The sequence below is a fragment of the Erithacus rubecula genome, assembly GCF_903797595.1.
Source record: "Erithacus rubecula genome assembly, chromosome: 2".
Classification (NCBI taxonomy): domain Eukaryota; kingdom Metazoa; phylum Chordata; class Aves; order Passeriformes; family Muscicapidae; genus Erithacus; species Erithacus rubecula.
Window position 1 is genome coordinate 53,945,515 of NC_136685.1, and position 27,084 is coordinate 53,972,598.

Genomic DNA, 27,084 nt, shown 5'->3' on the forward strand with positions numbered 1-27,084 from the left:
TTAGCAAATGACTGGCACAAGAGCAGTGAGGTGCATTTGGATGAGTTGTGTCTTCAGACCCTTGGATATAGACATTATAAATTGCTCATCTGTGCTATTATTTCTGCAAGATGGGAGTTTACCCAGAACTTGCACTGGGCAGTCTAAAAGATACTTTTTAAAAATAGGCTCCTGTATGTCCAAGTGTTTCACACTGTACTATCCCTTTGGATGCTTGTAGAATTCCTGTGTGACAGCACTGGAAAAAAAAGGTGCTCCAGGAGGAAACTAAAAAGGACTAGCTGAAATGGGAAAAAAACCCCTGAGTTTAGAGTCAACAGAGCAGATCTGAACAAATTCTAGATTTCTTTGTACCATAGATTTGAATTACGGGTTTTTTGGGGTTTTTTTTGTAGACTTGGCTCAGATTTTTATATTTCTAAAAGAAAAATAAAAAAGCTTCAGTCCCACCATGGGAGTGATCCAGAAGAGTGATAATTTTATTGCAGAAAATCAAGACCACACTTCATAACAGCCTAACCCTTTTGGGCATAGTCAAGAGGCCATAACACACTTGCCATGTCTAACAGCAGCCATAGAGAGGCTTTTGTTTCTTTTGTTTCTTTTGCTTCTTTTTTTTTAAATTTTAATTACTTGGATAATGTCAGGATTTAACATGCTGCTGACAAGGCAAACGTTGCTGTGAAGAAGCACCCTCGGTGCATTCTGTGAGCAAAGAAGTGAACTGACTTCTCAAGCAGGTGTTTTTCCCTGCCAAGCCAGCTAGCCCTGCACCTGAGCACATCCACAGGGATGTCATGATTGTATTTTACACCAGGGCTATTGAAACTAGCATTTTAAGTCACAACATCTCAGGACCTGAAAAGAAAAGCAGCAAGTAAGCAAGAGGGAAAGGACCACAGACCCTGCAGTTCACTCCACAGGATGACCTGTCTGCCAGCACACAAGCTCTGCTGAAAAAATTGTTACACATCAAAAATGGTAAAAGGGATATTTAGCATCACATTAGAATTAAAATAAAGGTTGGAAGAATCCAAACCCACTTACTGCTGGGCATAAACCCACCCCCAGGAACAAAGCAGTGTTCTGGACACTGGAGGATGGCTCATGCTGCAGCTGAAATGTGTGGCACTGCGACAACTCCAATACCATGCAGTTTTCCAATGACAGACTGGCCCTTTCAGCCTAACTGATAATTTGTCTGGAAGTTTGAATTGTGTTGTTTTCCTGTTAAGGAACCAAAATACTCGAGGATCTGCATCAGCTATAATAGTGGTTAGCTGTTTTTATTGCAAACATTATTTACTTTAGACAGATGCCACCAAAACACCAGGACTGCTCTTCATGTCTGCTAGTGGTAGCTACACCCACTGGCATGGCCCTGACCTCTGCTTAGCTGGCAAGGAGTGGATAGGCTCACTCCCCAGGGGAGAGAGAGCAGTTGTAGAAATCTGACACTACAGTCTGTTTACTCCTTTCCCCAAGCTGAAGCAGCAATAACCATCGATTCTTTGCTTTTAGCACCTCTCTGGGATTATGTTTACTATTTGTACCTCTGCCAAAAAGCAGCAGCTGCTGTAGGTATGGCAGGGATGTGACTTGCTCTGGGGAAGCCAGCAGCTGGGTTCAGGCTCCCATTCATAATGACTGCTGCTCCCTCTGCTCTGTGCACACAACTCTGCAGAAATTTAACCTCCACACTCCCAAAGTCACCAAGCCACCCGTGTGCTCTGCCTTCACCTTCCCAAGCAGTGGCATTCTACAGGGGAAATCGTGCTCTTGAAAAGGGGATCCAAACACCACCCTCCACCCCCACCCCTCCATCTGCTGTGTACCCAGCAGCATTTCCACAGGATGCTGTGAGAGTAACCACACTGCACACACTGCAGGTTTCAGTGTCACCCCTGGCTGGTGTGAGTGGAATGGATGGGAAATGAGCTGGTGATCCCAGGTCAGATGCAGGTAAGAGATGAGGCTGAGGGCTGGACAGCATGATTCTCTCTGTGCTCAATTCAGCAACTGCAGGGATTTGTTGCTGCAGGCAGTAACTCACCTTTGTTGTGTGTTGACAGCAGTTAAGAAAAATTGTGCAGCTTAATGGTCCTTTATTATGGTACAATATAGAGAAAAGAACACACACTGCAAATGCAGACAGAAATACTGCATTGGTTTAGAAAGCTTAACTGTTTCATTAAATATCACAGAAACTAGTTGTCCTGATATGCCTTGCCCAAGTGGAAAGAGCAGAAGATTCAGATATAATAAACAGCTCCACAACCAGGATGGTGACATCCACCTCTAAACAAAGTCACAGGGGCTGTACAAGCAGGAAACAGAATAGTAATGGAAGATTTCAGCTGGGCCCATTAAGACTGAATAAATCGGGTAATTGAGCACAGTGCTGGGAGTACATTTTACATACCAGAGATAATGGCTCCTTTTAGCACTTTGTTGGATATTTAATGAGAGAAAAACAGGCAAATTGTGCTTCAGTGCTGAGCCTGGGTAGTTCAAGATGCAGCCATGACCAAATGCTCTTTTACACTGGTTATAACATTTAAAATTCAATATTCTTGTAGAAAGGGAAAAGCCAAGAGCCTACCACATTTTGTTTTGACAGGAGAACAATATTAACATAAGCCTGCTTTCTATAAAGATCAGGGTAAGAGCTCCAGTGGTGCTCTGGAGAATGTTTAAACTACATGGTCGAAGGCTTAAAATATACATACAATCAAATAAATATAGAATAGCTCAGCACAGATAAACTACTGAATGAAGAAAACTGTTAGAAATAGGAATGCGCCTTTAGAAAAAAAGTACATTGTACCCAGACAAAGAAAACACAGTATGATTGCTGAAATGTTACTTGCAATGCCATCATCAGACAGCCAGGTGTATTGAGTGTGCTGGCTGAGAGGATGAGAGGCCAGGGATGGAAGCAGTGACATCCCACTATTAAAGAAAACATTCCACTGGGATGCAGGACGGGATCACCCTGCTAGACCGAGCTCCCAGCTGGAGCTAGGATAAAGCTGATTCATATCAGCTGGAAAGGGGGATGTGCACAGTGTCTTGAAGAGTCCTAAGGAAAACCATGCCATTTTGAATGGAACACAGGGCTAGAGATGAATGAGCCACTGTGCTTTTCAGCCTCAAAGAGCTTTGGTGAAGTGTTGTGGGATAGAAGAGCAGTGGGTTTAGTCACATTCTAAAAGACACAAACCAAGAGAATCCAAGTGAAATTACCAGGTACAGCAATTAGGAGAGGCAGAAGGATGTGTTTTTTCACACAATGAGTATTTCAGCCATGGAACTCACTTTCACAAGACACTTCCAATATGAAAAAATATTGGTCACTTAAATCATTAAATTCTGGGTGTCAAAACATTATTTCTCCATATGTGTGGAAAAAAGAACCATACAGAACTACTGTTCACAGCAAAAACAATTCCTTAATATTTTTCTTGAAGTTTTTTAAACTACAGGTAGGCTGAAGGTCAACTGAAGGTTGAAGGTGCATGCTGTGAGGGCCTCTTCTTCTCCATGGTCTCTCAGCACCTGGAGTTGGAGGTTAATATGGTTGGAGGCAGGGTAACACACTAATTAAGTGGACTTTTTGTTTGAGCCAAAATGGCCAAACTAATGAACTTTATACCTGGGCAAAGAGATGTCTCAAACTTTATGTGACATCTTCCTTACTTCCTTACTTCTTTACTCCCTTACACCCTTTATTTCTATGCAGTAAATAAATTTTGAAAAGAGAAATTAACATACATCAGAGAAACAGATAAAACTGAAAATAATTGAGAAAAACCATGAGCTTCAGGGTGCTCAACATTCAAGTGAAGTATCTGAATGAAAAATGTCCTTGTTTTGACCTTTTCCTGCCAGGAGGTAGAAGCTAATTGGAAGTTGCTCAGCAGGTCTTATTAATGAAATATTAGATTCCCTTGGTGTTCATTTGTTACTTAGCCTTTTTTTTTTTTTTTTCCCTGTACCTGTACTGTGTGAGATCAAATTCTTTATGGTGAGATTCAGAAAATAGCCATTGCAATACGTGAAAGAATTCAAGTTTCTGAGGTATAAACTCTGGAAAGTGATTAATTGGACTTACAGCTGAGGAGAGAAGTGGGCAGAAGTATTTTAGATTTTTAAAAGGAGGACTGGATTGTTAACAAAACAAGGATAAGGAAGGGATTATCCCATGAAATAACAGACCATCTAAGAGTGTGTAAAAAATGATCAGTGCTGGGGAAGGATGCAAACAAGTCACTGCAAAACTGCCATGAGACAGCAGGACTTGACAAATGGCTGGCTTTGCCAAGACCAGATTTTATTCCAGGCTTATGAAACCCAACAGGTTTTTCACTTTCCTGGCTTCTTGCTGTGCTGGATATTACCAGAAATAGCCAGATGGCCAACACTTCCCACTAAAGGCCAGGTTCAGCAGCAGCTGATCTTGATTTCAAAGGGCATATTGTGCCATCAAAGGGGATGGCACAAGCCTTCAGAGTGTGTGTAGTGATGAGGACTGTGCCTGTGAGGACACACAGAACTGGGACTGAGCAGGGCTCAGTGCTGTCACACACCAGCACTGTCCCAGCAATGTCCCTGCACCCATGCAATGCAGCTCTGGCAAAGGCTTTCACAGCAGATCCAATGAAAATCATCTGGGGAGCTGGCAAAAGTGAGGGATGCTTAATCTGGGAAAAGGAGAAGGTGGGAGGGAGTTGGTCCTTGTCCAAAGCAGATAAAGCAGATATGGTACACAAAAATTGGATTTAAACTTCGCCCACAATTTTGTGCATGAGGACAAAGTAGACGATTGTGACTGGTGTTAAAATCTATTACTTTGCTTAACAAGAGACATCTTTCTCTCTGGCTCTGCCCCATAAGATGAAACTGAAGTGGCTCCTCAAAATTAATAACTGGCAAACATAGAGCAAACGAGCAGCTGTATTGCTTTGGAGAGAATGTGAGCTGCCAGCAGAGCCAGCCTGACAGGGTCAAGTCCTACCCTGTGTGTGTACATTACAAGGAGTGGAATTGCTGTATTGTTGAGAGATGAGGGAGTCAGGAGAAACCTCAGCTAATCTCACGTCTCTGACTGCATTCTGATCTCTGCAGGTGAAGGCAATAAATATGTGCTTTAATTCAACAGCTGCCAAGGTGCTTCTCTCCAAGCAGCAGACTACTGGGTGCAGGATGCCTGATGCCACTGATGATCCAGAAGGAGCTGATGTGATGTAGCAAATCTAAATTCTTTTCCTTTTCTTCTGATGCACCACAATTCTGGTTCTAATGGTTAACCCTTTAGGCTGACTCCTTGCAGTAACATTATTAAGACAAGAGGGATTTAATCCTTTTTTCTCTGAGGATATATCAGAATAGATAAAAATTGTTGCCCACTGTTTGCATCACTATCTGATAGACAGGCTGAGCATTCCCATGTGTTTTTTAAGGAATCTTGCAGTGTACTATTGAAATCACTCATGCCTCCTCCAGGTTATGATAGAGCAACAGGAGGAGTTTGTGGGAATACTGATTCCAAAGCATTGTCTCCATCATCTGTGCTCTGGGCTGCTTGAAAATGAGGGTAGTGAGATGCAATTCACATCTGATTTTCCTAGTGATCCTTCCTCCTTTTACCTTCTCACCACTGCAGGCCTGCATTTTCATCTGGAAAGAATAGTCAAGAATAATCACAAATGAGCTTTCTTAGAGCAGGTGATTCTCATCTGAAGGATTACTGGGCAAGTAGTGATAGATACATAAGGATCTAGAAATGGTAGAATTCTCTTAGGTAATGTGATTTGTAGACTATCTTGCCCAATAAAAGTGCTCAGCAGAAAATCTATCAGTAGAATTGTCCTGTTTCAGCTGTCATAGAGTTCCATTTTCTTCTGAGTAGCTGGTACAGTTTTGGATTTAGTATGAGAGTAATGTTGATACACTGATGTTTCAGTTGCTGCTAAGTAGTGCTTACCCTAAATCATAGATTTTCAATTTCCCATGCCCAGTCTTCCATACCCAGTGAGCAGGTGCACAAGAAAGTGAGAGGGAACATGGCCAGGACAGCTGAAAAGAACCAAGGCCAAAGGGATATTCTATATTATAGAGCATCATGCCCAGATTATAAACTGGGAAGAGTTGGCCAGGAACCACTGATCACTGCTCAGGAAAAGTCTGGCCATCAGTCAGTGAGAGATAAGCAATTGTGTTGTGCATCACTTGTTTCTCTTGGTTTTTACTTCTCTCTCTCTGTCTGCCTCTTCCCTTTTCATCACAGTTATTGCTATTATTTTTACAATAATTATTATAATCAGAATTATTATTTTTTATTATTTCAATTATTAAACTGTTCTTATCTCAACCCATGATGTTTAACTTTTTTTTTTTCCAATTCTCCTCCCTAGAGGGCAAGGGGCAGGGGAAAGAGTGAGCAAGCAGCTGTGAGGCACTTAATTGCCAGCTGGAATTAAAATAGAAGAATGCATCATAGCCTTACTGCTGAGAGACATGCAATTGTCTGCACATCTTTACAGGTACCCTAAGAAAAGCTGTTTCAAACTGATGTGTGAGATGACAATTTTGTTTGCAACTGGATATCACAGTCACTGCTTCTCTCATCCTTTGTTATGTAGACACTCAGATTCTCCCATCAACACTGTGCAGAGCAGCAGAAAGGGAAAAAAAGAAAGAGAAAAAAAGGAAAAAGTTTAAACAAGCTTTCAAGGAAGAATGTGCTTATTATAACATTACTTCCATCCAAAAAAAGGCCTTTTAATTAAAACCTGAAATATGTATTCCTGTTTGCAGGTGTTTATTTGCTCAGAATATTGAATCCAGGATAATCCTTTGAGGCATTTGCAGAGGAATGACTGCAGAAGCCAGAAGCCCTAATTCATGAGGAAGTTCTACGTGAATTAGTTCGGCTTATTGCATATTTCATTTCTACAAAGTATGCAGAGGAGAAATTATCCAGTTGGGGGGGATAAGTGAACAGGTTTTACCAGTACCCAAGAGCTACTGGTGGTCCTTGAGGGGTTGCACAGCAGAAAAAACCCTGTTGTGACACAGCAATTGGGGGCAATTTAGGCCTTTGTTCTTGAAGAACAGAGATTTATTTGTGCACATGCCTCACAAAACTCCAAGTAGAAAGGATAAACAATGTTTTGCAACAGTGACTTGTTTAGTGAGTGGCCTGTGGTGATCCAGTTTTTTTTAAGCTCCTCACTGGAAACTGCTGCCCATGCTTTGCTTTGGTTGCTGCTGGAGGAAGGCAGTGAGGAGGAAGGTGTGAAGGCTCTGGGTTTAACCACCACAAAGTGGTTTTAGTTCTGTTTCTTCCATAAGAGTGTCTGCACTTAGGGTTGATTTTCAAAGGCAGCTGAAGCTGGGTGCCCTCCTGTGTGCCCTTTCCCTTTGAGAAAACCTTCCTGGCTTTCCTCCCAGAGCTCAGTGTGCACAGGGACTTGGATGCCATGGGAGAAGCAGTCTCCTGACTTAATGCACTGACTTACTGCACTCCCTGTGCTCTGGCTGACTGTGTCACCTTCCTCAGCAGTGCCAGTAAGTTATGGGATTGATTACACATTTTTACCTTTTCAGCATAACTATTTTCTCATACTTTAGAATACATGTTTGCATTTCATGAACTTTACAAGTGAAATAAAATACTGACTGCACATGAAGTCCTACTGACAGTTTTAGTTTCTGCACAAAGCTGACCCAGGATTAGCTTGCCTCTACAATATTCTTCCCCAGCCCTTTCCTGAAGGAAACTGGATTTTATGAAGGTTGACAGATGACCTGCAAACTTTTTCACAGATTTCAGTATAACAATGGTCTCGTCTCCTAGGACATGTTTAAGGAAACTAATATGAGCTAAACTTTAAAACTCTGCATAATTTGAAGCTCCATTTCTCTTATGCAGTACTTTTGTGTCAATGGGTTTACTAGCATAGAACTATTAGTAAAGACATATTTACAATACCAAGCTCAGGATACTGACTCAAGTCCCTCTTTAAGTAGAACATAATATGCCACACCACTGGAAGTCACCTACCTTTTCAACAGCAGATTGAGCCACTGTCATTGCAGAGACATAGGAAGAGTGGCTGGGGCTTGGTGTGGTCTCTCCCTCTTTTCACAGTAGCCAGGGCTCTGTCTCTCAGGAGCCAAAGCCTTTGGCCTGATCCACTAAGACTTTCCCTCATTAACATATTAGTTATAAACAGGAACATAAATGCCAGTGAAAATCATATCTCTGATTGCAGGTGAAGTTCAATATAAAGTTAAAATTCAGTCTTGAGGTTGAAATATAGACATAATGAAACAATTAAGAAGCTCCTACTGACATTCCCATGTCTCATTATGGCAAAAGCAATTTTTCCTTCTTATGACCTTTTTGACACTTACAAACCCACCCCCTCCAAATAAGTAGGTTTTATCAAGTGAGATATAACAAACCTATTCATCTGATATTTTAGAAAGCACCTTCTGCTTTGAAATTTGAAATCCCATAATTGACATCCAGCTATCAAAAAACATCTTAAATTGGCTCACGCTTCACTACTACCAATCAGCCTTTGAGAAGGCAAACCTATTCCTGGGATAGCTGATGTGTTAACAAGAGGCTTCAGATAAACTTTATCTGGGGCAAGGAAATAAGGAGAAGTGGGTAATTTACAGCCCTTGCTTTATTTTTCATTTTGGTTTGCCTTGTCTTTCTACTGCAGCTTGGTAGTACAGTGTGAAATAAAGGCCATGTGAGGCAGCATTTGAATAGCACAGGAATGATGAACTAGATAAGCACGTGGATTGTCATAATCAAACCACATGGATGCATGCATTAAAAGATGATTCAGTACAAATAAACAGTGCTAGGAATCTTGTCCTGAAACAAAGAATCAAAGATAATATTTTTGTTATCTGAAATAGGACTTTCTGTACCGTTTCTCAGTGAAACATGCATATTCCCAAGATTTATTATCTTGATTAAATTCCAACATAGCATTTAAGCACTTGGTTGGTTTTGAATACTTGATTTAGTTCCCGTCACTATCCCATTTTCCAGAGTAAACCACAAAAAACCATAAAATTGATGCTTCTAATTTTCTGTGAATTATAGGGTCAGGCCATAACTGCTGTGAAAAATGTAGAAACTGAAAAATAAAACATTTTAAACAAATGTCATGCAAGGCAATGTTGAGCATGAATGTCTGTTAACATCAGATTTCTGTGGACTATAAATTAATATGACAACAACATGCTTTTAAAAGCCTGAAATACTGTTTTAATGTAGGAGATATTGAGGTGAATTCTAGGTATCTGATTTTTTTACTGGTGTTTTCCAAGAGAGTGCAAAACAATTAAGCTTGCAATATTTCAAAACACAGGAAGAGACAACTAAATCCATGGAAGGTTCAGAATTTCTACACTGACAGTTCTCATTTCCACATGATTTTCCAGTTTCAGGTCAAGCATTTGGTGGCCAAAATTAAGCCTAAGAGCACTAGGGGGCAGAAAAAAAAAGCATCCTATGTAATCTGGATGGCAAGAGAGATGACCTCTGTGAACATGCCCCTGGGCTGTACAGTGTCATGTGTCAAACCAGCTGTTGTGGGTTTTGTTACAGATGCATTTAGTGACTGAGGTGAAAGACACATAAAAGGTTCAGCCTTTAACTGTGCCAATAAATCATGCTTTAACACAGGTAGCCAATTAATCTAACAATCACAGGACCAAAGTCAAAGAGACTGAATTTGCCTCCAGTATAGTTCTCTGGGCTTTAGGGCACTGCTCCAGCTCTGGGTCTTGCCTTGATTAATCCAATGAAACACATAGAGAGAAAATACCACAAACCACACAGGACTGAGTAAGAAAAACAGTGGTGGATTGAGGATGAGTTTAATTCCTTCTTCACCTCTATGTATTTCACTTTTCTTGTGAAACCTTGAGCTTTCTTCCAACCTACTGGATCTTTCTTGTCTGATCCTTGTTCCCCACATTCCCCAATATGGGTTTAAAACTGTATTTAAATTACTCCAACAGCTCACAATAAGATGTAGATAAAACAAGTGGGTTTTAACATGGAAATGAATAGAATAGAATAGAATAGAATAGAATAGAATAGAATAGAATAGAATAGAATAGAATAGAATAGAATAGAATAGAATAGGTGAGTACAAAGGGACATACAATGATCATCTAGTCCACTGCATGACCACTTCAGGGCTTATCAAAAGTTAAAGCACACTATGTGTGGAATGCTGTCTGATTTATTTTCCTGGTCATCCTAAAGTTCCTTTAACAGCCTGTAAGGAAGGGAGCACTGTGCCAAAGGAAAGATCACAGATTTCAGAGGTTTCACAGGATATTCTGAGTTAGAATGGACTCACAAGGATCATCAAGTAAAACTTTTGAGTGGCCTGTACAGGGATTGAACAGGGGTTGAACCCACAACCTTGGTTTTATTCACATCATGCCTTGAATTAGAGAGCAGGGATCTGAAAGCCCAACATTGGTGGAGAAAATATTAGTCTTTGTTGATAATCTGAGGAATCTGGCTCCTGCATCAGTTGGATTCCCAAACACATTGAAACATTTGTTCCATTTTAGGTACAAATTATCTCAGTTTTAAAGTATTCATTCAAGTTGATATAAATTTAACTCACATATATTCAATATATGATTCGTATAGGATCAATATTCAATATAGGCAAATCTGCCTAGGTTTAAACTAGAAATGGACTATCTATCATCCTAAACTACACTTTCATCAGTAAAATTTGGTCTTCAGGTGTGCCCTCTCTAGAGAGCTCCCACAGCAGCAAGATGGTGCATCACAGTCCCTGCACCTTCTTGGGGGAACCCAGCCTGGGGGGCACAAACTCACAATCCTAGCTCTTCCATGAGGGAGGAATTTAACCTGTGTGAAACTAGTAAAACATGAAGCCAGGCTTGGTGGCCTGCCACCCTTCCCTGCATTAGGATAAAGGAAGTGACTGTAGTGACCACAGCCCCTGGTTTGCTCACCTGTGTTTATCCTCTCTTGTGTCTGCTCCAACAACTTTGAACCTGCCTGCTGTAAGTGCCTCTGCATCCACACAAGGAGAGAAGGGAGGTGTTAGGGATCCCCAGATGCAGGAGGAGCTTTAGTCTGAGGTGGCTGTGAGTGGCTGAGTCCATCAGAGAGCTGTCCTGGGGGAAGCACTGTCCCCAAAACTGCAGTGTCCCCATTTTGTGGGTCCTGTGCTCACCCTCCCCTGTGCTTTCCCTCCCATGGTCTGCAGACATGTTTTGCAGACCCACTGAGGGTCTGGATCTCTCAGCCCTGGTGAGTTCCTCCCAGCAGCCATCTGGTCTCCTGTTTTGTAGGTAATGTGCTCACTTCAGCAGCTAAGAAGAAAGAGTGATGAACACATAATTTTTTTCCAGCTTTCCAATCAGAAATATTCACTTGATGGCTGAGGCTAGCAGATGGCCACAGAGACCCTTACATCACAGTCTGAGAAGGCTTCCTGTGGAGATTTAGTTTCACTCTTTAACAGGTTTTTAGCAATACCAAAGTACTGCCAACCCTACAAGCACCCACTCATGGGAGCTATGCTTCAATGGGACTGCAACAGCAATGTGGAAAATCAGGGTTTGCAGTAAACTCAAATCCCCCTTCCAACACCTGGTTATACACTTAATATGTTGACCATAAATATGCTAAAAATATATTTTGAGGTTTATATCTACCTGAATAGGTAAATATGGTATTTCTTTGTGCCAGACCCTGGAACCCAGGAAACACTGCTCCAGCCGCAGACACAGACTTGCCTTGAGTGTGTTGTGGCCACAGAAATCTGTGTGTAAAGAAGGCTCTAAGTGTGTCTATGGCATCCCTGCAGCTCCGAGGTGTCACCTGGAAGAGGAGTCTGTCTCCAAGAAAAGAGTTCTAGAGTTTATCCCTTGGCTTTGAAGAGCCACACAAAACTGGCAGCTGCTCCAGGACATGAAGTAACAGAACAACTTTGTCACAGGTTGGCAGAGACATAAGTACCTTTGGACTTTATACAGCTAAGTTTTGAGGTTTTGAGGATGATTCATGTAATGAAATTGCCCCTCAGGCCCAGTTGTAGGTATTTTTGTGAATTTTCATCTGCATGCTCAGCATGAAATGCCATGAAGCCAGCAGAGCTGATGTGATTTGCTCCAGCAGCTTATCCCAAAGTTCATTGGCCAACAGCCCAAATGCTTTTGCAGTTACACAGAAATGTGTTTAAAGGACACACAGAGGAAGAGCTCTTGTGCAAGGCACCCATGCCATACATGCAGTCCAAATGCATATACTTGATATTCCTCTCTCCTTAAAGGTGTTCCTCATTCCACACCAAAAAAACCCTGAGACATTCATGGATTCCCTTGAACTTCATTCCCACAACATCACATGTGTAAAGAGGTACTGCCCAAGTCCTGTTTTACTCACTTTCCTTTAATTTGCAAGAACAAATTCAGACTGGGAAAACAAATGCTCTATTTGGTCCAGACTCAGTCTTCATTACTTGCTTCTCAGCCTAAGATTTCTTGGAGACATTCTGACTTCTATTTGATAAAGAGCATTGCCTCTAAACCATATTGCATCCCTGCACACCTGTGTATGGTGCCATTATATTTCTTCCAGCTACTTACTGATGAGATCATCTCACTCAGGGGATATGCAGGAAATATAGGAGGAAGCTGTCCCTGATCATAAATGGTGTAAAAGGAGATGGTCAAGGCAGAAAAACAGATCTTTGTTAATGGGTGCAATCTGACATCTGAATTTTGTTCAGCAGGTCTGTGAGGAGAGCAGCAGAGCTTTGGGCACCCATTCTGTTTCAGAGAGACTACAGCTGCCCTACATTTGCTAACCAAGAGAACTCTCTTGCACATGCTCCATCCAAATATAGGAATCCTATACTTACAGCCTTGTTTTGGAAAATAAGTCTGGTATCCCAGGAGCATGGCTTTCCTTGTTGCAGCATCCCAACATGTATCACACACAGTGGTGAGTGAAGGAAGTGATGCCTCTTCATGAGAAAGGACTTCTAGATTTTAACCCTCAAGTGGTTTGAGCAGAGCAACTGGTAAATGAGATGCCCTGAAACTATTTCAGTTAATTCTGTGTCATTTAGTAAGCAGTCATGCATGGTCATAGCCCTGACTAGATGATTTCTGTGTGTCCTTTGTGTTAAATTAATTCCCAGGGTCACATTGATCACATTTTAGCTTGGGTGATGAATTGGTGATCTACCTGCACTCCACACTCGTCTCATCAGCCTGCACTCGCTGATCCCCATGAAAGGCTTAGCAATGCTTCTGCCAGGCTCACACTTCTCTCCCTCTCCTGACCACATGCAGCAGGTTCCAATGCTCCTCCTCACAAATGTGCTGCAAACAAGGAGCCTCTCTCACACTCCTCACCCTTCACATGGCAGCCAGGAGTGGTTTCCTTAGGGCTCTGCAGGCATCGTTCCCTCGTGAGAATGGCTGATCCTTGCTTGTCCTTTCTGACACACAAAGGGTAACCCAAGACAAACATGGGTGTCAAGCAAGCCCCCTCAGCTAATGCCTGAATGCCTCTGCAAACACCCCAAGAGAAATGGCATGTGCTGTTCTGTGGTGTGGTGCAACACTCATTTGTTGCATCTACAAAACGTCCTCATAATTGTGTGAAATTGAGTGCAAACAAGCAGTTGAATTGCAGTTCATCAAACATAATTAAACTGAAACACAGCAGAAGAAATACCCCTTTTATCTTGTGTAAGGGCTGATGATATAAGTACAGAGCACCCCAGAATCAAAAAGTTGACTAAGCAGATGCTTGCTAGTCTGTGAAATCTTTTGTAATGCAAAATTGACTTTTATCTCTCACTGTCTATTTTTGAATGCTCGTCACTGTGCTGCCTGGTTGCTTTGATAAAGGCAATAAATATATTTACCATATGCTTAGTTAATTAAAAAATCAATCTAGCGTATGTAATTTGGCAACAAAAGAGAAATCATGGAAAAATACATTTATAAATGTCTTCTACACTAATCTGGATTGTAACTATCTCTTTGACCACAAAAAAAAAAAAAAAAAAAAAAAAAAAGGTTGAAAAAAGTACAAAGTAGTTAAAAAGAAGATGATAGAGTTCAGATTGTGTGATCTGCCCTGTGAAGACTGTGCCATCTGGACCTACATAAAGTCTCTTTTATCCCCACAGAACATAATGCAGCATGGACTCAAATAAAGTGGGTGAATTTATTCCAGCAACGGCCTTGTGATGTAAGAGAAAAAGAACAAGATCTTCTCTGCTTTTTATCCAAAAGATGTCGATTTGATCCACAAAGAGAACATCCCCAACAGCACCTTCACCCTAGCCAGCCATTGCAGGGAGGCAGGCATTGCATGGAGCACTGACAATCCAGTGGTGCAGGGGTTACAGTACTTTTGTCCCCAGGTGCCACAAGCATTGCCTGGACATAGCAGCACAGCAGCTTCCATGCCTCCTTTCCACTGAAGAATAGACAATGGAGAACAGTCTGGTCCAGACCACAGACCAGATTTGAAAATGAATACCATAAAAATATGTTAAAACTATTTACTTTACATAAGCAGACGGGCTTATTTTTCTTCTTTACACTAAGAAAGGTTCACTGAGGGTAAGAAGCTAGGCTTTGAGAATACATTCAGGCATTAGAGCTCCAAACAGGAGATGTTGTAGACTGTATATGAGAATTTTAAAACATTATAACCTTGCATCCCAATCCAGACTATTTAAGCACGACAGATCTTTTGCAGATTCCAACAATCTCTTGGTTCTCCAATCCTTGCATTTTCTATACGCTCTAAATTTTAACTGAACAGTGTACTGTCAAAGACAGGAAAACGCCTTGAAAGCACTTAGCTGCAATTTGAAATACCTGTATCTCTGTTAGACCCAGCCTTCAGTTGCTTGGCAAATGCATCTGTCAGTATAAATTACCCCACAGTGGCTTTATACATGATTTCTCCATGCTGGAGCTGAGAGGGTGCCTGTTCTTTCCCATTTTCTGTTTGAAAGCATTTGAGCTTTCAAGTCAGGAAAGAGATCAAAAAACAAGCACCGGCCTCAGAGCTTCTCAGATCATCCTGGAAAACATGTCAGTTTTTGTAGCCCTCAAGAAAATAGACATTGTTCTCATTAACTGTATATTAGGCCAAGTCAAATGACTAAGAACCCATTTACAGCCAGGTCACCAGGAAAGCAGATTTCAGCAGGAGGCCAAGACGGAACATGTGACCCCACCCTAAGGGTCATTAAATATATGTTTGAAACAGCCAAATAAAAGTTTTGAAACATTTTCTTCTCAGGGTTTCATCCCTGGTTTTGAACTTATGTCATAGAAAGCAGAATGCAGCCCGAGGACAATCTTCAAGGGAAGGAATAATGCTGTAATAACACAGTCAAGCTTGCAGTGCTAGCAATGAATACTTATCTCACACTGCTCTCCTGGTGAGTAATGTTTAAAATAAATAAATACTGCAGGGGAGTTGTTAGTGCAATTGTTGGGTTGTATCCTTGTGGCAAGCTTTTTATCATAATAGTACAGGAGAGTACAGTTTGTTTGCAAGGCAAGTTTGAACCGGAGTGCATAAAAGAGAACATAAAATCTGTTAATAAATAATGGACTGGGCATGTGGGTTTTGCAGAGTGACTTAAAAAGTCAACCCCTTCAGAGTACAGCATTATGCAAGTGCTATTGAAACAAAACAAAAGAAAATTGAGGAATTTAATTTCTAGTCCCTTGGAATGACAGACCTGCTCTCCTCAGGAGAGAGTGGGAACTGTGCACGTGCAATGGCAGATGCAGCAGTGCAATGTCAGCTGCCCAGTGACACACCTTTGTGTCCTCCCACTTGTGCTGTTCCACCCAAGCAGTGGCAATGGTACTGCAGCTGGCTCATGAATTATGGTCCCTTGAATGTGCTTTCTGTGTCTGAAGACTGTCACACAGTCAGAGGGACAGATTCTCCCAGGACTCAGACAGGTTGGTATTTTGTAGATTTGATGATGTCATACCATAGAGAGGTCTAGGGTTTACCATTATCTTGGGTTTAGGAGCTAGCAGCAGCAAATATCCACATCTTAACCTTCCCAGTGTAAGGACACAATAGGCTAGAAAGAGGAAAGATAGCCAGGGGCTCCATAATTTTACTGTACAAAGCTAACAGCAGTTCTTGGCTGAGAGGGACCAGTTAATTACACTGAATGGAAGGGAGATCAGGTCATTGACCTCAAGGAGCAGGACCTCTTCCTAAAAAGTACATGCCAGGCCTGCCAGGATGGTCTGTGACAATACCAGTGCATATTGGCAGACAACACCGCTTTGTCCAACTTAGGAACTGCTTAATGCCAAGCCGGACAAGTCATCCCAGCACTTAATATTGTAAGTTACAAACAGAAAAATTAAACACTTACTTGGTCCAAGACCTATGGAAAATGCAGCAACATAGACAAGCAGGCTGGCCAGTGAGAGCCATTTCAGGACAACAGGAACCTCCCCACTTTCCATGTGAGACCCTGTTGTACTTTTCCCTCCTGCCAGGTCAGTCCTGTTCAGTTCTCCTGTCCTGGTAGAATCTGGGCTTTGTACATCAAATAACCATCTTTCTGTTGAAGCCATGCTAGCAAAGAGGTCCTTGAGACTCCCATTGGTGACAGTGAAGTTTCCTGGTCTCTGAAGAGTGAAATCCTCTGGAGACTGGCTTCTACAGACCTTGGTGAAATTCACATGTAGGTTATAGTTCACTACACCCATAGTGATCAATGATATTGCCATAACAGAAGAGCCAATACATAGGAAAGTTTTACTTCCAACTTGATCCACAAAAAACGTGGCTGGGACTGTACTGACCACTTTAACCACTCCAACTCCAGTAGAAGCCAAGCTGGCAGCTTCATTGCTCTGGAACCCAACTGACTTCAAAACAGTCGATGCATAAAATAAAATGTTGGGCTGCCCAGTTGTTTGCACAAAAAACACCAGAGTGAGCCCTACCAGCATCCGGGCCCTCATGTTGTTTTTTGAACGAAACAGGTCCAAGAAACTATATTGATGTTCATCTTTCAGGGAAGACTTAATCACAGTGAGCTCTTTAGTAGCATCTGATGCTACCCGTAGCCTCTCCAGCACTTTTCTTGCTGCTTCATCGTTATGTTTCATCACAAGAAACCGAGGGCTCGGTGGCAGGAAATACATGGCGATAGCTTGCAAAGCACCTAATGGAATCACGAGGCCAAACATGTACTTCCAGCCACGAGATACGCTGGCAAACACATAGTTTGAAATGTAGGCGAAGAGAATGCCTGTGACAATCATGAGTTCGTTCAGAGACACGAGGAGGCCCCTGCGGTGCTGCGGGGCGATCTCGGCGATGTACACGCAGGTGGCGATGGATGACAGCGAAATGGAAACGCCTATGGCGACCCGGCCCACAATCAGCATCTCGTAGGACTCGTAGGGCAGCAAAATCACGCTCCCCACCACAAGTAAAGAAGATGCAACAATGATAGCAAGTCTCCTTCCAAATCTGTCTATAAGAAATCCGCCAGTAAGGGATGCAAATAAGGCCCCAAAAAGCAGGGAACTTACGATGACTTCCTGCTCTTTGCAAGAGAGTGCTAAAATGCTGCTCATCTGAAGAAGAGCTCCAGAGATAAGGCCCAACTCATAGCCCATCAGAAGTCCACTTACAGCAGCAATGGCAGAAGATAGAAAAGTAAATGTTCCACAACCTGAAATAGGACAGTAAAACAAAAGAAAACTTGAAAGAGTAATTTCTGCAACATTCTGACAATTAATAACAACTTCATTTGATATACCAGTTTAAAAAAATCTAAACTTTTAGGCAGAACAGCTAGGTACAATACACATTCAGCAGCAGCAACAGCAGCAGCAATTTACATAAAAAGCTATTTCTGAAAAAAAAAAAAATTAATTAATATAAAATCTTTAGTTTAAGTGCTTTTGTGTCCCTTATCTTCCTGATCAGAAGGTTTTGATCAGGTTCTAACTAATGAAACCTTCTGCTTCAGAATATTATTTCAAAAAGAAATGGTGAGAAAGCAATTTTCGTCTTGAGATTTTTCAGTGCTTTTCCTAAACTGAGGAAGTCTCATCCACTCAACTAGAATAGCATGAACAAGGAAATTTCTTAGCAAAATGGTTTCAACCTGGACTCAAATAAGCAACATGTTTTCCTTCACCACTTATTATTTCCTTTGTTTTGCCTGAAGATTACATTATGGCTGCTGGTACCACTGTTTTCATTTTGCCAAGTTGGAGACTTATTAGGTGAGCACCTGGCTGATGCAGATATCTGGGATATTCTAGGGAACCTGATCTTTGAGGTAAACTCATGAACTTTCTAGGTTTTGCTCATGTCTAAACTCAGACTCTTTGGAATATCTTGATCAAATATTTTGCATCGCTTTTGACAGTCATAATGTCTGGAATAAGAAACAGATGATGAAAACAATGCAGATTATATCCCTTTGAATGTCCACTTAAAAACAAACTCATTTTATACAGTTGTGATTCACTGTTTATTGTTACAAGATAGATTTGACTGATCATATTCCACTAACTGTGAAGCCTTTTGTACCCTAAACCTTGAGGAATATATCAGTTTGTTATTGTTGGTCTTGTTCTTTCTCCCAGCGTGGTTTTCCTCGCATCATGATGTTGGCTGCCACAAACCCAAAAAAGAGCAAATTGACTTCTGATTTTGCAATTAGTTAGAGAGATGGGGCATGTCAGAGGAGAGGTGGCTTTTGCAGAATGACAGAGTCTGTATTTAGCTTATTCTCCTGGAATGAGTGGTATATGATCTAATTGGAAATGATACACAGAGTTTGTTTATTTTTAGCTCATTTTTCTAAGGCATTAAGGCTCTTTGATCACATTGACTGCTCAGAGTTCCTTGCCAATAATTCTGAGCATATTGGTGGGGATCAGTCCCATTTGACAGAGGATATTGCATTTCAAAAGCAAATCTTGACTGCAGAGAAGGAGAGCAGCCCTAGCAGTACATCTGCACTGCTAAAGTAAACGGTGCAGAGCCCAGGCCCACACCCTGGCATGTGGCCACATACCCTGCTAAATTGCTGGCAGGATCCCTGGCACATTTGTGCCCCAAGCTACCTTGTGTTCTCCTGACAATATCCAGAAGCAAACAATTCCACCATCCCACCCTGCAGCCACTCCATAGGCAGATGGGTTGTTTTGGAGGGCAGCACAGTATAACTGTGAATATAAGCAATGCCTCAGGGGTCAGGGGAGATGTGCAAGCCCATTAAGTCCATTAAGAGAAGTATCACCTATTAGTTTCCCTAGCTTTGAGCCAAACAGCAGAAGCCCAACAGCAGCAGCCCTAGGATACTGAGTGCACCAAATACACCTCAGCTCACTCAGCCACTGAGCTGGTGTGACTGGCAAACCAGAGATAGAGAAGAGACAGGGGAGAAGCACATGGTTTTGTTCTTGATGGGCCATAAGGACTCAGGGGGAATGGAATTGTTGTGAAAAGTCTTTCAGAAGGTGAGGGCAGGTAGAAGATCTATTGGGATGGAGATGGATATTTTCTTGAAGAAAATATCAGATTAAAATTTGCAAAATGCTCCAGTGATGGAACAATTTTTTTATATTGCTGCTGTCCATATCTGTTAACATTCCTAAAGCTTTTTATTCCTTTATATCTGCAGCATCTGAGACCATTTCACTTATTTTAAATACAAGCATGGGTTAGGTCCTGCTGTACTTCCTTCACCCATTGAACAGCACTTCAGCCAAAGTATGATGACTACAGCTAAGCTGCTTAGTGCTATATCCTGCAATGTACATGTGCAATATTTGTTTTATCATTTCAAAACATATTTTCTCCTTCCCAGATATACTTTTGAGTTTCCTGCTTGCTGTATATTATTATATCTAGAGAATATACTCTTCCAATGAATCCTGTCTGGAAATCTCGGCTGATAACAACAGTGTGTGAAGTGTGTCCGAAGGATTATGTTGTGCTGAAGGAGTGAGCATACCAGAAATTAAACTGCTAATTTGATCACAGTGCTCTGCCTGAACTACTGTTCAGTGCTGATGCTTGTGCTTTCTTGAATATCTCTGTATTTTATATCATTGAGCCACAGGTGTTTAACATAGGATTTTACCTCAATTTATATATTATGGAGTAGGGAGCATTGTGTTCAGTGTGACACTCATAAACAGCACAACATAATCCTTCAGACACACTTCAATTACATTTCATTTGAAACGGGCAAATTAAAACGTTCAGCTTTGATTTAAAAATGGCTAGTGATTGAAAACCAATGACCTAAGTCATAAGTCATCCCAGTTATTTCTAAACTTTATTTATTTAAATTATTTCTAAACTTAATTTCTGCAAATTCAACTTCCAGCCATCAGATCCCATTCTCCATTTCCCCACACTTAACTGTGTTCACCGAGTACAAACTTACAGCCTGTCATTGAGTCATCTCACAGACATCTCCTTTTCAGCTACTTACCCTGTGAAGCTTTACAAGTTTACCAATCCCTTAAGTATTCAAACTCTCCTCTCTGAACTTTTTCCAGAACATCAACTTCTCCATAAATTGTAATCTGGACGCAGTGCTCCTGCAGTGATTACAGTGCCAATAGAACCTGGACATAGTTTTTGCAGTCCTGGTGGATAATTCCCTCTCTACTTGTCCAAGGATTCTCATAGACCCATATAGAAGCTTATCTTCTGGTTATCCTTCAGGAAAAATCAACCTTTCTTTCTGACTGGACTCTTTACAAGGCACTGACTTGCCTTTAAATATGGGCTGCCTCATTGCATCCTAATGAGGAATGTAAATCACTTTATATTTGTCTGTATTAAAATACACAGGATATGTTCAACTTACCTAACTGTGAGACATCTACATAATATCTAGATTGCTCTTGTAATCACTGGAGAAAAATAGGCACTTCTAGACATCTGAATCAGGTTGGATGCCTACTTCCCTTCACTGCCTATAAAAGGAAACTGTGCAGTTTGCTCAAATGCAGATGTCTAAAGTTAGCAGAGAGGAACCTCAGGCAGCACATTCACTTGCAGTCAGCAGGCCAAGGCATCCAAATTGTATTCAGCCAATGACATAATTATTGATCACTCATCACCTTTATCACCCTGTTAAATAATCTGTTCTTATTTTCTTCCAAGAAACCAAGATAAAACAGTAGGTAACAGAGGGGCAAAAAACAGGTTTAAGGCGCTTCACAGAAACACAGCATGGACAGTGTACCTTATTGATACCTTGAAGTCTGTGTCCTGCACAGTTCTTAATTCTTAAAATGCTGGAGTATCACTTTTGGATGGCTTCAGTTTCTGAATGAGAGTGCCAAGTCAAATATCTTGATAGAGTCCACCACCAGCACTGTTCTTTACAATCCAGACTGTGCTCACATCAGCCTGTGGTCCTTAGATCAGAGAAACTGAGATGGTTATTTCTTTATAGTCTGAGAGTCTGTACAAGCTAGATGTAGAGCTTGGACACCTAGGAATTGATAAGGGAGCATTCAAGCACATTTATTTCTTGCTTCTCCAAGTAGAGCAACTTGGTCAATGTCTTCATGTATAATTTGTTTGTGTTTACTGGGTCAGCTGGCATCCTTCTTCATGTGTCCAGTGACACATACCCACAGATGTACAGAAATAGTGGAGGGCTGTAACTAGAGCACCCCCGAATGAAAAGCAGATCCTGATGTGATGCAGAGAGAGACACATTGTCCTTATGCATTAGCAGCAGCAAAGTCAGTAGTTAACTTGGTGTCTCCTGTCCCTCACAGGCACTATTCCACTGAAAAACATTGTTATATCACCATGAGGTTTTGTTATAACTGGTGTACCTGAAACTTGCCTGCTCACGACTGCCTGCTGAGTTAAACCTTGAAATCTCTGCTTACAAACCTTGAAATCTCTGCTTAGTTTCCCTTCATGGCCTTCCTCTAGGCAAAATTCCATCTGATTTCACCATATGTTTTGCTTTAACATTTCCAGATAAAGAATGTTGCAGTAGTTGTACTCACAATCCTTTTAAGTGTCACTTTTAATGATGCTGCTGGCAGTTCTTAGGCATTCCTTTTTTTTTACAAAAAGCTTCTTTATAAATACATCTATATATTTCTCTTATTTTTATTGAGATGCCAGCAAAACATATGGCAGTGTACAGCCAAGGGGAATAAAATATTTTAATGATAGCTTCCAGAGAATTCTCTCCTTCTGTCTGCCACTAACACCATGGCTAATGAGTGTGTGGCTGGTATGTGACAAGTGATTGGAAAATCTATTCTCTGGTTTCCCAAGTAAACAAAGTGGTTTCTCACAACTGTTGTTCAAGTCCAAAGCAGCCCTACTTGGCAAACAAACCTGTCTTTAGGAACATTCGTTGGAAGTGTTTATGCTTGGCTCCTGAAAAGGAGACCAACTGCAGCTGTAGTGCAGCAGCACAGTGTACTGACGATGAGGCTGGACGGGGCCAAGTTCTAAGGGTGTGCCCCTTTACTTATTTTCAAGCATATATTTGGGAAAACACAGCCCTTCCAGAGGCACAGCATTTGGTTTGTGCATGTATTATATGGGCATTATGGATAAATGATCAGTGCCAGGGAAGATCTGCAAGCAGGCTGATCTGGGAAACACCTCTCTTCACCCACATAATGGGAGGGAGAGATAAGGGAAAGGAGCCCTTTCCAGCTCACTTTGGCAGTACCACTGGGATTTCTGTGATGTAGTTTTTCTTTGCTTTTTCTCAAGAGGTGATTCAGTGTGCATATAGAAAACTTTCAGGAAGGGGGAGGGAGATTAGTTTATGTAACCTGTGCAAATATCTCTTTTGATAGGAGGGGACTCATCTCTTCCACCACTGTACTTTCTTCTGTTTACTTTGATTTAATCTGAGATGAGAAATGTCTCCATTTGGAAGGGAAGGAAGGTATTTTCCAGTCAGGAAAGTTCTTTAAATCCTTGCAATTTCTTTGATCTATTCAGACATTTGGAAAGTGAATCCAAGTTCTGTCAACCATTGGTTAATAAGCACAGGTTAGAAAACCTTAATGAGTTGAACACATTGCCTAGATATAAATCCACAGCATGGAATATCTTTTTTCCAACAGAATAAGACATCTACTTTCATCTATAATAAATTTTAAAACTACAGCATCTGTATTAGAAAATTTTAAGCTATCACTAATAACATATTTCTTCTCCATCTAAGTGCTGTCTGACATACAAGAAGTGTGTCTTTCAAGGGATATAGTATATAAATTGTCAATAAAGATTTTGCTGAAGTGTATAGCATGAGGATTTTTTTTTTTTTTTAGGATAAACGTTTGATGGAATGTAATGGGAATTGCTGCATAATTCAGTCATGGTTTTGCTTCTCATAAAAGGTAATTCTACATTTTCATGTTATCATGATCGTTGCTGTGCTGCCACAGTCACTTTCTCCATCTCATCCAGTTGTCTGGTATAAAGAGATATATGTTACCCTGTTGCTCTATTCCAACACCTGAGGTTTATTTAGATCCAGTAGCTCAGTAGGTGCATTTCTCATGCTAGGTAGGATACATCTGATCTACCTGTCCCTCTAGGAGTCTGGCATGGGATCTAAACCAGTTACCCAACAAGATCCTACAGGATGGAACAAACGGCAACTTTGGACAAAAGCCATATTGCAAACAAGAGCTGGAAAATCTCAGAAAATATTAACTTAACAAAAAATAACATCGAGACCATGTGGGATCACAATCATTTGACAAATGGGATTTCCACCCAAGCGTGAAAAGACAAACTCAAAACAAATACTTTGTAAATTGAACCAAAAGAGAAGGTGGAAGAAAACTAATGTACCACTCATCTAAACTCCTCCACCTTACAGTGGAACACTTAACACTTTGTATATCATAAGTCAAATTAACGTACTTTGCAAACAATATTCAAATTTCATGAACAAAACCCCCTGACAATGATGGAAAGACAGAGAATGCAGATCCTGGACAAACCCAGTCTGATCATGTCCTCTCTTACTGCTCTGCTATATAATTTCATTATCTCAACATAGGCAGTCTATCCCCTTATTACATGAAATGGCATTTGGGTTTTGTTTTATTCATTTCTAGTAAGAATCAACAAGATTTTTGATTTCTAACTATGCAATTATATATTCCCCAGGCTACTGCTTTAATTTTTGGGTAAGGACAGATGTGTAATTTGCACAGTGATCTTCTAACCTTAACCCATGTGCTGCAGAAACTTTGCTATCTGTTTATTGCTATCCTATAACCATCTGCACTGTTCTCCTCAGTCCCTAAGGCAATGTTAAATGTGCCTGCACACCTACGGACTTTCTGTTCTTGGCTAACCTCTGATTCCAGTGTCAGGACACATTGCTTGACAGATCACTACTGCACTCCAACAAAGCATTTCTGCCTATGGTTTCTGAATGTTCCTATGTTAATCAGTTCATTCAGCTCCAAGTGAACAAAATCTGCTTGGGACATTGTCATTTCTGGCTTATGATCATGCTGTCCTCTTTGGGTACAGGTGAGAAATATCATGATTGTGGGGCACTATCCCCTTTTATCATCTGGGAAAGAGTTTGAAAATGCAAAACCATGCTGCAAACTGGCTGGGTAACAAAGATGAAGAACTATGAAATTCCATTTCTGCACTTGAAAACTTTTCTCAGACTCAATGTTACAGCTGATTTTTGAGTGTGTCAGCAGAAAAATCCAGTTTCTTCCTGAAATGCTAGGGAAGTAAGAAGTGGGGGGAGACCCTGTCCCCCCAGCCTGTTCTGTTCCCCTGCATGGGCAGTGCAGTGCTTGCCTGGCCTCCCTCCACTCAGAGTGTGCAAGGACCAGATCACTGTTGTTAGAGGGCAGCAGGTTCTCCTATCTTTCAGACGGCTGATCTTCATAAAGGAGAAGGATTTACACAACAGACAGCACCTACACCAGCAGTAGGGCCGAGGTCATTTAGGGAAAACATCACACACACACACCTTCATTCAAAATTCAAGCTGGCAGTCCCCTTCCTTACCCTTATGCTTCCCTCTCACACTTTGGGAAGGCATGTCCCGGGAATCACTTGGCTTTGTGGGGCTGCTGTCCCCCACCCCGAGCATCAGCTGCTGCTGGCCAGAGCTGTCCCCTAGCCCCGAGCATCAGCTGCTGCTGGCCAGAGCTGTCCCCTAGCCCCGAGCATCAGCTGCTGCTAGCCAGAGCTGTCCCCTAGCCCCGAGCATCAGCTGCTGCTGGCCAGAGCTGTCCCCTAGCCCCGAGCATCAGCTGCTGCTGGCCAGAGCTGTCCCAGCCCCGAGCATCAGCTGCTGCTGGCCAGAGCTGTGTCCCAGCCCCGAGCATCAGCTGCTGCTGTCCCAGCTCCTGTCTCCTTACCTGCAGCAGCCGGGAGCCGGCAGCGGCCGCGCTCCTCATCCTCGCCCGCTCCCATGGCCCGGCTCTGCTGGCCCAGGTCCTCCGTGCCCTGCCCAGCCACCATCACTGCCCCTTCGCACCTTCACAGGGCTGCGCTCCTGCCCCGGCCGGCCACCAAAGGACAGGCTGTTGTACTCATGGCGACAAGTTCCTGAAGCTGCCTGAAACCAAACGCAAACCACGAAGTGGTTTGTGAACAACTTTGTTGCTATTTCAGAAGGCTTTGCCCTTTGCAGTGACACGGGCTGTTGCTATTCTGGGGAGCCTATTGCAGGCGAGGGGAGGGCCGTCTGTCGGAAGTATTGCTTTTGCCTTTTAACAAATAGTTGAGACATCAGACATCTCTGCACAGCTCCGTGCACATTCCTTACCCATTCACTTACTGTGTGTGTGTCTCTCTCTTTTCCTCCTCTTCCTGCTGTTCATAGCCGCAGGTTTTTAGCAGAGAAGGCACGCTGAAGGGGAGGGTTTGAAGAGTTCGCTCTCTCAGTTCAAGTTAGGGCACTGAGCACACACACGCGGCATCGCCTCGTTCGTGTAACTTATCAGCAAGTTATGGTGAGCAGCAGTGGAGAGGAAAACAGCCATGGCAGCCCTTTGCAGCCTGTGATATTAGGAACCAGGACTTTACACGGCAAAGATTCACATGATATTTTACAAGGAAATGCAGGGCAAACCACCCTCTTTTCTGTGACCATTATTTGTAGGAAAACTGACGCTGTCTCAACTATATTGAGTCAAAGAGTTGATTTTGATGGCTGCTGGGAGTCACTCCATCCCAAGTCTCTTCTGTGGCAGCAATGGTCAGAGGCTGGACACAGTGGGAGGGAGTTTGCAGTGGGTGCAGGTGAGCTGTAGAGGCTGCATGCCCTGCTCAGTCCCAGCCCTGGTGGCACAGCCTCCAAGTGCTCTCAGACCCGCTGCCTCCATCAGGCAAGTTGTCCAAGCTTTCATTCCAGTGGGAATCACTGTTGTATAATCTGGCAGTGCTGCAGGCTTCTTGTTTGTGCTCTCTCATTGCTTGCTTGCTTGTTTTTGTTGTAATACACTAACGCCTGCAGATAGCATGGGAGGGAAAGGTAGATGTGGAAACTTGGTAGCTTTTGCAGCATTTCCAGACAGGAGAATTCCTAAGCGTTTTTTTCCTTACTTAGAGCAGGCATAATAAACCCTTTATCGATGTTTGCTTAGCAAGAAAAAAATGTGATGAAAGACATTGTAACTGCTCCATCTGGCAGCTGCCTCACTGTCAGCTTCAGAAACTGGACTGCCAGGGATGCCGTGGGGGCACTGCTTCCATTGGGGGAATTTGGGTTTTGGCAGTGCCTTTTACATGTAGCTAAATGAGTCACTCATTTAGCTCTCACGTGTTACATGCTTTCCTTGTGAAATGTCCACCTGTCAGTCGGTATAGGACGCTGCCAGTACTGTTAACAGTTTCTTGACACTTCCAAAGAGGTGTTGTTTCTTCATGGGATATGTGCAAAAAGTAATGTTAACTTTTAAAGAAATTATTTGTATGTTTTAGGGGAAAAATAAAAAAATAAA

General features: G+C 42.0%; 1 protein-coding gene across 1 annotated transcript in view; it reads right to left on the bottom strand.

The window, feature by feature from the left end:
* The window catches only part of SLC2A12 (solute carrier family 2 member 12), a 31,247-nt gene extending 5,467 nt beyond the window's left edge, over window positions 1-25,780 (bottom strand). The window contains exons 1-2 of the mRNA XM_079297984.1: window positions 25,498-25,780; window positions 16,479-17,795 (exon numbers count right to left, since the gene is read on the bottom strand). Of these exons, the coding sequence (XP_079154110.1) occupies window positions 16,479-17,795; window positions 25,498-25,600 (1,420 nt within the window). The 5' untranslated portion in view covers window positions 25,601-25,780. The remainder of the gene's footprint in view (window positions 1-16,478; window positions 17,796-25,497) is intronic.
* Between the last annotated feature and the right edge of the window lie 1,304 nt (window positions 25,781-27,084).